The following is a 13,241-nucleotide window of genomic DNA, read 5'->3' as shown; positions in this document are numbered from 1 at the left end:
ATTAAGAGGACAATTTAAAAGTTATTGAGAATCAGATTCAGTTATTACGTAATATAGAATATTTTGATGTTTGTTTATGAATTATGAAAACTCAAAGTACCCTTTTCTGTGAGGCCTGTCCTCTGGGTTTGATTATAAAAAATTTAAAAAACATTAAAATTTGCTTAAATATCTGACATAATTTTATTACTTAACATTACTCAATATTAATAATTATTAATAAAGTACATAAAAATTCTAACAAATCAAACTTTAATTAGCCAAATATCTTCCATTCAGTTTGTTGACCTATGCCATCTTTCTGATAACTTCATAATCCCGTACTCTTAGAACTTTAGGTCCTTATTAGCAAAATACTTAACCAAGTGCAATTTGAGGTCTTTTTATTACTGAAATTTTTCAGTAACAACAATGCGAGACCACATACATGTTTAGCAATATGTACAAAATTATTAGAGTTCGGTAGGGAAGTGATATTACATCTCCATATAGCCAGAGCCTTGCAACATTGGATATCATTTACTTTAAATGGCAAAAATTTCAGTAATAGCGATGATCTCAACTAACACTTGGTTGATTTTTTTTGCTAATAAGGATCAGATGTTCAATGAGAGCATGATGATAACAGATAGATGGCAAATTGTTGTCCAACAAAATAGAAGATATTTGACTGATTAAAGTTTATTTTTTGTATAGGGAATAATTGAGCTTTATTTCACACTAAAAACCCAAAATTATTTTCCTTAATTATATTTCTTCAATTTTATAATTTGTATTTAATGCTTTAAAACTGTACATCACACTTTTTTTCCGATGATATTCTAATCCTTAACCTATAGCTTAAAGGTTTTTAATAGTTTTCGACATATAAAAATTCACCCTATTTCTAACAAATACCATTTCCTGAATATGATAGATTTATTTTTTAATTAAACTAAAATGTCCTTATCATATAGTTTAAGAAACTGAATTAATATATAAACTAGTGTGTTGTTTACTGTATGATGCAAAAAAAACATAAAATAAATGGTATCTATACATCACAGAGGTTAACACAAATTTAAAATTTAAGTTAATTTACCTTTTTGTCCGTTTAGCTACCCTTTGAATAGGCTTTCTACACACTGTATACTTCAGTATTGTGTATCTTTTCCTCAACAAAGCCATCTCTAATTTTCCATGCTATAAAAAAAGTAACAAACTTAGCTTATTCAAATTATCTTATTTCATTTTTATTATAAAATAGAAAATAATATAATATATATAAAATTACATATTTTTATGAAATAATTTTGTTATCTGTACACTCCATAAAGTGTACAGATAAGCTAGCACAAGGATGCATAATTTAAGGCTCATAGGCCTAAAGTGGAACATTTAACTTAGAAAGACAACAAACAAGCGTTTTAACTTGGCTTCTGAACTGCATAAAATATTAATACAATTATAAAAGAAATAAAGAGACATGTTTGTTTCAGTATGCTCTGTAACAAGAAGTTACTGATCTAATTTACAGCCTTTCTAAGCATCAGAATGTAACAATTTTGTTAGGAAAAGTTCTATTTATACATTGGGTTTAGAGTTTGCAATTAAATATGATTACCTTATGAATTTGCACAAATAAACTAAAACAGAAGAAAAGAAAATTATGAAAGTTTTCCATTCTGAAAATTTTTTCCATCATGCAAAAGTTACTGACTATATAAAAATTATTCAATTATTTTTTTTTAGTATATGGAATTTTTAAAAATAACTAACAGCATTCATGTGGTATTAATGCACACACACATATTATATATATATATATATATATATACATATATACATATATATATATATATATATATATATATATCATAATAAATAAAAACAGAAAAACACGAATANATATATATATATATATATATATATATATATATAATACAAATTTTAAGTAAAAGAGGTGTAATTATTTCGTTTGCAAATTTCCTTAAAAAAAATGGTGAATAATTTTTTTTAATCTAATGGTAACAAAAATTAATTACAACTTTTAAAGAATGAGACTGCTTAAGATGAAAATAGCTACAAAACTCATTAGAAAGAGGTTTTTTTTTCTAGCTGTCAAGACTAAAAAGCTCTTTACCTATCATGAAATGTTACAAAAAGAAAAAACTTACCTCACGAAAAAAAACAACTAAATAGCTACTTTTTTTCAGGTAAACATAAAAAAGAGGCTTCTTTTTTTCTCTACTCCAAAAGATTATTTAGAGGAATCTCTCCCTAGGCTTCAGCACCCATTCATGGAAAAATGCCAATAACAGCAACACTGCTGATCTCTTGGTTTTAAATACACACGTATGACTTATGCGGTCAGACTAGAGAGATTCTACGCAAATACTTCGTATTGGTCTACGTGCCAAAAAGACAACGAATCTAATTTTAGTCGCATCCTTATTTTGCATACTAAATGAACGTGCACAACCTCAAAAACAGTGGTATGCAGAGTATTATTTTCAAATTCAACTGCAAAAAGATTTAAAAATACATGGAGGAGTTTTAAAAGAAAACTAAAGTTGAATTAAAAAACAATTTGCTAAACATGCAATTAATTTCATTACTTATGAAATTTTATAATGAATAATTTTGTGAGTTTAATAAAATTTATAAACATCATGAATAAAATTGCTTTAAATATAAATTTATAAATATCACTTAATAAGGAAATTTAGAAATAAAACAATTAAAAAAATATCTAATTTAAAATAAAATTCACTAGATTGAGAATTACAGAGTATTATAAGGAATAATTTTTCACATGGATTTATTGATGGCATTATTATATACAGATGAAGATAATGAAAATGCTTCATGTTTACCTTTTAAATTAAAAGTGAAAGAAAATCTAGAGACATGATTTTTTTCTCTCTCGCAATTCTGCTCAGGATATTAATTATTGATGCTTACAAAACTTAATTTTAACATTTGACCAATGTGGACATCATAATGATGATAGCATAAAATATATTATAGGATGAATTTTAAAGATTCTTTTATTCTATTTACACATTTCTGCTATGATTTTAATGCTAAAACATTTATTAATTTAACTGTGTAATGATTACAATAATGACAAAATTTAATAATGAATTAAAAAATAAAAGAAAGATGTAGTTAAGCTCTTAAAATGTTGAAATTAATTTCGAGATGATGAGTAATCAAAATTAAGTTCAATATTTCTCCTTTTTTTAAATAAGCACATTTTTTTTAAGACAAATTTTAACACAGTTTTTCAATTAAAAATGGCAAATCAGGAAATGTGAAATTTTATATGGTGGTAAAAATAGCTTACAGAAGTAGATTCTTTAAATTTGAACCTTCCAATAACCATAACAACCAACGTTTAAGCAAAGCAAATATTAAAAGATAAATATCATAAAAACCTAATTTAAAATTTACATTACAATGTTCAATGTATTTTTACAATAAAAGCCTATTCTGAGTTTAAATCATAAAGAAAAATAACTAAAACAAATGAAATACTGTAAAACATTTAACTAAGTAAACAAACCATTTTTTGCAGTTCTGCCCATGTACTAAAAAATGAATCTGAGGTAGACAGTGATTTAATTAATATGAGCCAAAAGGAAAATCAATTATAATATAATACAATAGCTATGAAAAAAAAATCATTCAAAACAGTGGTCAGTAAAAAAATTATGAAATTTAACAATGCTTTAGAGTCAAAGATATACAGGTAGAGTAAGGAATAAGTTCGAGGGGTGAAAAACATGCACATATTGACTGAATAAGATCAAAGATTTATTTATTTATGAACTTGGAATTCAATTTTAGAAACAAATTTAAGCTAAGTATCAAACATGGTATACTGAAAAACCAGACATGCAAGCAAAAAATGAATAGGATAAACATTTGCTTTTAAATCAAGGTCATCATCAAACATTTGCTTCAAAGAAGAACCTGAACTGATTGAGAAAAAAAATCATCACATGACAATTACGTGGACTTTTCAGTACGACACTGAAACTAAATGGCGTCCATGCACTGGGAGACCCCCATATCACCAAGGGCCAAAAAAGTTTGCATGAGCAAGTCCAAACTGAAAGTTATGTTCCTCTTTATTTTCCCGATGTTAATGGTATTATCATGATAGAATGGTTACCTTAAGGCCAAACAGTAAACCAGCAGTACTACGTAGAGGTCCTAAAAAAATTGAGGAAGTAGTTAGGAAGAAAAGGCCAGGTCTATGGAGCAACAACATGTGCATTTTGCACAAAGCAATACTCCGCCACACACTGCACTCTCTCTGTGAAACATTTCCTGACGAAAAAACACTTTATTATGCTCGAGCATCCCCCGTACTCACCAGATCTCGCATCGTGCAACTTCGACCTGTTTCTAAAAGTGTAAAGTGCATTCAAAGAAACACATTTTTAGTCTGTGGAAGAGGGGAACGCAAAACCGGTAGATTTCCTGAACAAGGTAACACCTTAATGTCCTGCAGCATTGCTTTGAACAGTGAAAAAGTCTTATGCAGTGATAGGAAAAAGATTACGTTAAAGGAGACTAAAAGATAGTTGTAAAATTTTTTTAATGAAGCTAATTATCAAGACTAGTCTGGTTATTTAATTTTCACACCTCGTACATCTTATTTTCACTTTTAAATAGTGATCTAAATACACCCTATATTTTTACGAAGAGGTTTATTTTACTTATATCCAAACAGAAATTTTTTTAGTTTTGATGACCTGTTAACCAAAGACTGCAGTACATTCCCGATAATTTATTATTTTGAATCAATAAAATGAATAATAAACCAATTCATTGCATTTTTTTCCCTAAAAGTTTATTTAAATATATTAAATTTCATTTAAGAATTTTCAAATTAGATCTTAAAGATTTTAATCAGTAAAATCTTTAGTTTAATTTTAATAAAATTTCATATTTTATAGCTCTAGGTTAAACTCTGATAATTTTTCTCTACCAAATGATAAATGGTTTTTATTCTTTTTTTTATTTGCATTATTTCATAAATATACTTTTTATATTTCACCTTAATAATCAGTTACTATGTTTTAATAATAAATATTTGGAAAATTTCAAATACAATAAAATTCAAAATATAAAAACAACTTCAAATTAAGTTTCCTGTGCAAATATTTACTTATTTATTGCTAAATATAATTTACTTACTAACAGAAAAAATACTGTATTTCAACTTTAATACTCTTATAAACAATGATAAGACTTAACTTAAAGTATATCAATAAGTCATTAAAAATACTGAGGAATACATCAAAACACACTAACAATAAAAAATTATCAATAGTATCAAATTTATAAGCAACAGCAAAAAATTAACCATAATAACTCATCGAAGCATTTAAAATAGATTTAATAATAAGTTAAATTTGAAAAATTTGGCTCCATGTGATACATCAGAAAATATCAATACATAACTACATCTTAATTGAGGTCAACTTACGATGGTTTATGTATATTTTATTTACTTACGTCTGTTACATTATTGCGATGAAAATCTATATAAAACAATTTTAAACAGTAGTTTGGAGTTAAATTATCCATATAAACACATTAAATGTAATAAAATATGCAATTAAATTAGGTCACAGTTGCGCGTATAACAAGATGACTTATAAGATAATCAATAATATTTAACCCTAAGGCGATACGCAACTTAAAATCTTGAATGACATTTAACGTACAGATGACAACAAAACAATAATAATTCTTATAGAATAGTAATCCTTTGAAATTTAAACACTCACTGATGTTTTAATCCATTCCCTATCAACAAACGTCATTTACTTGTCTTATTTATTCTTTAATAAGAGGTTCAATCTTAGAGAACGTAAAATCAAACATTTCTATAAATAAACAACAGAAGCCACTTAACAATTGGAAGAGATTCATTTTTAATGCAACTGTATAAAATTGTGCTTTCGTTTAAAAATACACAGATTCCATGCATTTTTTGTTTCATAGCATTTTTAAGGCATTATTTTTTTGTTTACGGTAATATATAAAGTCTTGTAAATATGGCTGAACAGCAGACAACTGTAGAGCTTATACGCGTGAACATTATTTCACTTCACTTCAACTGAATAGATATCGTTATGTTTGGATTAATGACTTATAAACTTAATCAATGATGTAATTACTCATATTAACTTACACAAAACAAGTTATTATAGAAAAATCCATTAGAAAATAAATAAAAAAAAAGCAATTATAGAAATTTCGTAAAATTTTAGGCGATTCAAAATTTTAGTTTTGGTTTTGTTTCCAAAAAATAGTAGTTTCAACGCAAAAATTGATATTTTTAATTAGTTTTTTCCTTATTTGACTACGAATTTTTCTAACAAAATTTTATCCAATTTAAAAAATGAGTGTACGGGAATCAATTTGAAAAATAGATCATTATTTGTAAAGAATTAAATGAATCATAAATTATATTAAAAGTAATATTATTAAAAACTCCGTTAAAAATTTATTATGGCCATGAAATGAGTTTCAATCAGAACGCAAATATCGATTTCGGAAATGAATATTTAGAAACGTATTTTAAAATTACATGAACACAAAAAACCTCACTAAAAAAAATATTAAAATATTAATGTCGCATTTTTTTTTTTTTNAAGAATGTCGCATTTTTTATTTTTTTATCAGCATACCTATCATTGAATGATTGGAAACCCGTCACTGATTAAACACTTTTAATTGAAAAAAAAATCCTGGTAGACATACCTTCTATAACTACAGTTATAATGCACACAAAAAAATATAAGACAAGTGATGAAAAAAAGAAAGAAAAAAAAAGTAAGAAATTGCAAATTTTCACACCTGTTACAAAGCTGTTAAACTTTACGCAATAAGACCTTACTAGAACCTTTTATCAACTTTCTTTTTTAAATCAATTAATGCATATTGCTGCATTTATAAACCGAAAGTTCAGAATATTTTCAACTATTATTAAATAAAAAAAAATAACAAATATTTACTGAAAAATAATTTTGCATGGAAATATCTTTAGATAAACAAATTTTATATTTGTGTGGAAAGATTTCTCAGTTCGCTTAAAAACTTTTCGAGATATGGTGAAATACTCAAAGAGTGAAATTAACATTAAGGGGTCCATTATTTAGACAACTCTCCTGGTCAAACTATGGAACAAATATTCCCAGATTGCGGCTACCCCTATATTTTGGAGGCTAAAAATCCAAATCCGTCGAAAAAAAAGATTTGTTTATAAAAAGAAAGTGCGTTTTTGTGTTTAATTTCGTAACTTAAAATATCGTTTGCACAAATTAATTATCAGATAAAAAATCACTCCATAGAACCATTAAAATTGAGTCCTGGAACGTGAAAATCCGATCATTAAACCAAAAGTTATTCCTTGTGATCCGTTTATTATTTTGCGCACTGTACATTAATGTACATTAGTAATTGAAAAACCGTGAGAGATACAAAGAGGCATTTTAAAGGTGCATTTCTTCAGCTATAGTGTTCTCAGTACCACAGTACCAGATAAAACAATGTATCCGTTGATCAGGCTTTAATGTCACACATAGGGCTGGTCACTGCTTGACCACAAAAAAAACTTTATTCGCGATTGAAACACTCGAATACACCATGAAGAAGACTGGTTCCATGTCTTGATCCCCCTTCCTTTCCTGAGTTGTTTATGAATATACTATGATATTTTCCCCTTAAATAATATTTTCGTATTTATTGTTAAAAATATTTTCGAAATTTTCTCCTATGCTTTCTTTTCGAACTATATTTAATGCAGTTTTCAGTTCCATATTGTTTTCGAACTTAAAAGTTTTTAATTAGTTTAAAAATCAAGACAGAAATTAGTGTTCTCCTTTCTTCTATGACTATCCACACGCTAATAGTGAAATATGTGAAGCGTTGAGATAGGTAGAAAGTTCTGCTCTGCCCCACCTATAGCCCATTTCGATCGCCAATAAGGCGTCCTATAATCTATTAAATACATTAATATTATATTACATTATTTATAATATATTATTTATAATATATTATTCTAAATAGTATTATATTCATCTTAGATTCATTTCAGAAAACACTTACACTGTGCAATTACACGCATGCGAATGTTTAAGAACTGCGTGTAAAAGGGTACTTTTATTCAATGCGGTACACGTATTTCCGATTACTGCAGAGAAAATGGAAAACCTGTTTAGCGAGTTTTTTTCCGCAAGTTTTGGAATGACCTAGAAGAAAACATTCACACTTCACAGAAAAGAAAAGAAAGAAAAAATTTAACAACAGAATTCCCACAAAAATTCATAGAAGAAGAGAATCTGATTGGTAAGTTTCTCATGAGAGAATATTTTTAAAGTAAAATGGCTCTGAAAAAGATCTATTTCTAACAAAAAATTCTTAAAAATATGATTTTAGAAATTTTTTAATCAATCTGAACAAATTTTATTCCTAAAATAATATATAATTCTTCAAAAAATAAATTGTCAAATATATTTTGGTATTATGGATATAAGAGTGAAAATATCTTTTTGTCTTAGAAAATGAAAAGAGAAATTTTCTCATTTTCAAAGATGAAAGATGAAAATAAAAAAAATAATAAAAAGGTTTTGTGGGGAGTGAGTTGTTATCAACAATGTCAACCTTCATCTATGAAAAGGTACCCCATCATAGAATCGAGTTAACATATCTTATATACTAATGAATTGGAATTATATTTTTGTAGAGGTAGAAACGCTACAGTACTCCCTGACCAAAATTATATCTGTGATCAAATTCGACGAACGGATACCACTAGTTGATTCATTGCTGTTTTGTGAGAAGTCGGGAAAGCTGTATTAAGATCTTTTGCTGATCGTGAGAGCTGTATTAAGATCACGATCGTGGTTGCTCCTGCATTGCCATCAGCAGTCGAGTGTATGCAGGCTGACATTGTGTGTGATCGAGACGAGACTGAGTAGCAACAGTGAGAGGAGGTGGATAATATCGCAGTTACAAGTAGCATGTCAACTGTTCAATGTGGACCATCAATCGAAGTAGACGAGTTCAAATCGAAGTGGGTTACTGCCAAGGTAGGCGTGTTCACATCACGTCCGGAGGTCGCACGAGTCCTTATTTACGCCTCTAAATTTCCTACCATTAATTATAGGCCATCGAAATTGGCTGCAGATGGCGTAGAGAACTCTTGGTTTATGGTAAAATTTCGCCTACCTTGATTTTCAAGTAGATAAAAAAAATTCTTAAGTTATGAAATTGTATGGAACTCAAAACTACATTGAACATAGCTCCCAAAGAAAACGTCGTGGAAATTTAAAAAAATATTTTTGACACGTAAATGCGAAGAATATTAAGAAAAGGGAAAATATTATAGTACATTCCTATTCGCGATCGCAACACTCGAATACTCCATCTGGGGAGAGACCGGTTTCATGCCTTTAGCCCGTCTCCCTTCCCTCTCTTCCTCTTTTCAGTTGTATAGGAATGTACTACGATATTTTCCCCTTTCTCAATATTTTTCCTTTTNTATATTATTTATAATATATTATTATAAATAATATTATATTCATCTTAGATTAATTTCAGAAAGCATTTACAATGCGCAATTACACGCATACGAATGTTTAAGAACTTCGTGTAAAAGGGTATTTTTATTCAATGCGGTACACGTATTTCCGATTACTACAGAGAAAATGGAGAACCTGTTTGGCGAGTTTTTTTGCGCAAGTTTTGGAATGACCCAGAAGAAAACATTCACACTTCACAGAAAAGAAAAGATTTAACAACAGAATTCCTTCAAAAATTCATAGAAAAAGAGAATCTGACTGGTAAGTTTTTCATGAGAGAATATTTTTAATCAATCAAGTTATCATATTCTCTTGACGGTGATTGGGGGTGCATGACTCGCATGCAGTGAAATGGCCCTGAAGAAGATCTATTTCTAACAAAAAATTCTTAAAAATGTGATTTTAGAAATTTTTTAATCTGAATCTGAACAAATTTTTATTCCTAAAATAATACACAATTCTTCAAAAAATAAATTGTCAAATATATTTTGCTATTATGGATATAAGAGTGAAAATATCTCTTTGTCTTAGAAAATACGAAGATAAATTTTCTCATTTTCAAAGATGAAGGATGAAAATAAAAAAATAATAAAAAGGTTTTGTGGAGAGTGAGTTGTTACCGACAATGTCAACTTTCATCTATGAAAAGGTACCCCACCGTAGAATCGAGTTAACATATCTTACATGCTAGTGAATTGGAATTATATTTTTGCAGTGGTAGAAACGCTACAGTACTCCCTGACCAAAATTATATCTGTGATCAAATTCGATGAACGGATACCACTAGTTGATTCATTGCTGTTTTGTGAGAAGTCGGGAAGGCTCTATTAAGATCTTTTGCTAATCGTGAGAGCTGTATTAAGATCACGGTCGTTGTTGCTCCTGCATTGCCATTAGCACTCGAGTGTATGCAAGCTGACGTTGTGTGTGATCGAGACGAGACTGAGTAGCAAAAGTGAGAGGAGGTGGATAATGTCGCGGTCACAAGTAGCATGTCAACTGTCCAATGTGGACCATCCATCGAAGTAAACGTGTTCAGATCGAAGTGGGTTACTGCCATGGTAGGCGTGTTCACATCATGTCCGCAGGTCGCACGAGACCTCATTTACGCCTCTAAATTTCCAACCATAAATTATGGGCGATTGAAATGGGCTACATGTGGCGTAGAGAACTCTCTGTTTATGGTAACATTTCGCCTGCCTTGATTTTCAAGTAGATAAAAAAACTCTTAAGTTAAGAAATTGTATGGAACTCAAAACTACATTGAACATAGCTCTCAAAGAAAACGCCCTGGAAATTTAAAAAAAATATTTTTGACTTGTAAATGCGAAGAATATTAAGAAAAGTTAAAATATCATAGTACATTCCTATACAATAGTAGAAAAGAGGGAAAGGGTGAAGGCCTGGAACTAGTTTTCTCCCCAGATGGCGTACGCGTTGGTATCATGAATAGTCATACAGTGAGAACGGTCCCTCTGTTAAGCTTTTCAGCAAATGATCTTAAAACCATAGGCTATCCCGTATTTTTAAATTATTGAGAAGTTTTCTAATGAATTGAAGTGACTTTTCTTTCGGTTTCGTTCCGTAACCACGAAGACGAAACCACGCTTGCAGTAACACAACTGATCAAATAATCGTTTTGAAATTATTCCTCCTCAAAACTGTCTTGCTTTATTGATTCTTCATAGTTACAATTTATTGTGAACTGGGAATCTTATCTCTAAATATGGTGCTTGACATTGAAAGTTTTCGTGCTGACAAAGGTGGAAATCCAGATAAAGTGAGAGAAAATCAAGTCAAAAGATTCAAAGATCCTACTCTTGTGGATAAAGTTGTCGAAGCTGATGACAGATGGAGAAAGCTTCGACATCAGTTGGACAATTGGAATAAATTAAAAAATGTCTGCAGCAAGGAAATCGGCAAGAAAATGAAAGCGAAGGAGCCAGTTGGTGATAGTGATAGCCTTCCTGAAAATATTACATCAGATTTGAGTGCTGTTGCTTCTGATGCTCTTCAAGCTCTTACAGTAACACAAATCAAGAAAGTTAGTTCTTTGATGGACGAAGAAATCATCAAATGTAATCAGGAACTCGTTAAATTTGAGCTGTTGCGCACTGATTGTTTGAAAGAGATTGCAAATTGGTTGCACGAATCTGTGCCTGTTAGTAATGATGAAGAGCAAAATGTTGTTGTAAGAACTTGGGGTGATGTGACCGCAAAGAAAAAATATTCCCATGTTGATTTAATTACAATGATTGATGGAGTTGATAGCGATAGGGGATCTGTTACTGCAGGTGGTAGAGGCTATTATTTAATGAATGCTGCTGTTTTTCTGGAGCATGCACTTATACAGCTAGCTCTCCGCATGCTGCATGAAAAAAAGTACAAGCCATTGTACACGCCTTTTTTTGTACGTAAAGAAATCATGCAAGAAGTGGCTCAGTTAAGCCAATTTGATGACGAACTGTACAAAGTAATTTGCAAAAGCAGCGAAAAAGGAGATGCAGTTGATGAAAAATATCTGATTGCAACTTCAGAACAGCCTATAGCTGCATTCCATCGTGATGAGTGGATTCCTATTGAAAACTTACCAATTCGTTATGCTGGCATATCCACTTGTTTTCGTCAAGAAGTCGGCTCACATGGACGAGATACCAGAGGTATCTTTCGAGTTCACCAGTTTGAGAAAGTGGAACAGTTTTGCATAACTTCTCCACATGATAATAAGTCGTGGGAGATGTTTGATGAAATGCTTGCGAATGCGGAAGAATTTTGTCAAGTGCTGGAAATACCATATAGAGTGGTAAATATCGTGTCTGGTGAATTAAATAATGCAGCTTCAAAGAAACATGATGTTGAAGCTTGGTTTCCCGGTTCAGGTGCCTTTAGAGAGCTTGTGTCTTGTTCTAATTGTTTGGATTATCAATCCAGGCGATTGCAAGTTCGCTATGGTCAAACTAAAAAGATGAATGCTCAGGTAGACTATGTTCATATGCTTAATGCGACTATGTGTGCTACAACTAGAGTCATTTGCGTAATTCTTGAGAATAATCAAACAGAAACTGGTGTTATTGTTCCAAAAGCTTTGAGACCATTTATGCCTCCTAGTATGCAAGATGAGATTCCATTTGTCAAAACAGCACCTATTGATGAAGCAGAAACTAAAAAACAGAAAAAACACAAAGAAGGAATGAAAATTAAAACTCAAGGAAGTTAAACTTTCTTCAAAAAATAAGCTTTGCTTAATTTAAAGTTAATGCAGTTGCTTCTTTCTAGATTTTTTTCGAATTATCTAACTATTTATAAATGACATATGAGCAACATAATGATATAAGCCATGTTTCAATCTTCAATAAATTATTATATCAGTTAATATGAAATATTTTATTTAATACAATTATAAGTAATGCATAGCGTGCATATACACGAATTCTTTGTTTATTTTGCTGTATCAAGTACTAATTTATCATAAGAAACCAAAATCAGATTATGTATCTATGGGGGTTTAACATGGTTAAAATGTTTTAAAATCAAGTGCCATTACCTTGTTAAATAGTTAAAGCATTGTTTGATCTAGTTAGGTTTATAAAAAGATTTTGATTGCTAAATGTTTTATGGATTTTAAGGAACTATTATAAAATGATATGGAATTGA

At 29.8% G+C, this 13,241-nt stretch overlaps 2 protein-coding genes across 3 annotated transcripts in view; one reads left to right on the top strand and one right to left on the bottom strand.

The window, feature by feature from the left end:
- Window positions 1-6,124, bottom strand: part of LOC107436490 (histone acetyltransferase KAT6B) — a 39,848-nt gene extending 33,724 nt beyond the window's left edge. The window contains exons 1-2 of one of the 2 annotated variants that reach the window (XM_043054298.2): window positions 5,787-6,124; window positions 1,082-1,182 (exon numbers count right to left, since the gene is read on the bottom strand). The gene's annotated coding sequence lies outside the window, so the exon portion shown is untranslated. The remainder of the gene's footprint in view (window positions 1-1,081; window positions 1,183-5,786) is intronic. The other variant, XM_043054300.2, reaches the window with a different exon arrangement.
- Window positions 6,125-11,048: 4,924 nt separating this feature from the next.
- LOC107436489 (Seryl-tRNA synthetase) lies at window positions 11,049-12,960 on the top strand. The gene has a single exon (XM_016048226.4). The coding sequence runs from the start codon at window positions 11,314-11,316 to the stop codon at window positions 12,802-12,804; it is 1,491 nt and encodes a 496-aa protein (XP_015903712.1). The 5' UTR covers window positions 11,049-11,313; the 3' UTR covers window positions 12,805-12,960.
- Window positions 12,961-13,241: the final 281 nt, after the last annotated feature.

The sequence above is a fragment of the Parasteatoda tepidariorum genome, chromosome 7 (assembly GCF_043381705.1).
Source record: "Parasteatoda tepidariorum isolate YZ-2023 chromosome 7, CAS_Ptep_4.0, whole genome shotgun sequence".
In the NCBI taxonomy this organism is placed as follows: Eukaryota; Metazoa; Arthropoda; class Arachnida; order Araneae; family Theridiidae; genus Parasteatoda; species Parasteatoda tepidariorum.
The sequence above is the reverse complement of the archived record's forward strand: the minus strand, read 5'-3'. Positions and strand labels throughout refer to the sequence as shown.

Excerpts from the sequence above, each read along its gene's own strand:
- LOC107436489 (XM_016048226.4), top strand. The coding sequence starts at position 11,314 with ATGGTGCTTGACATTGAAAGTTTTCGTGCTGACAAAGGTGGAAATCCA.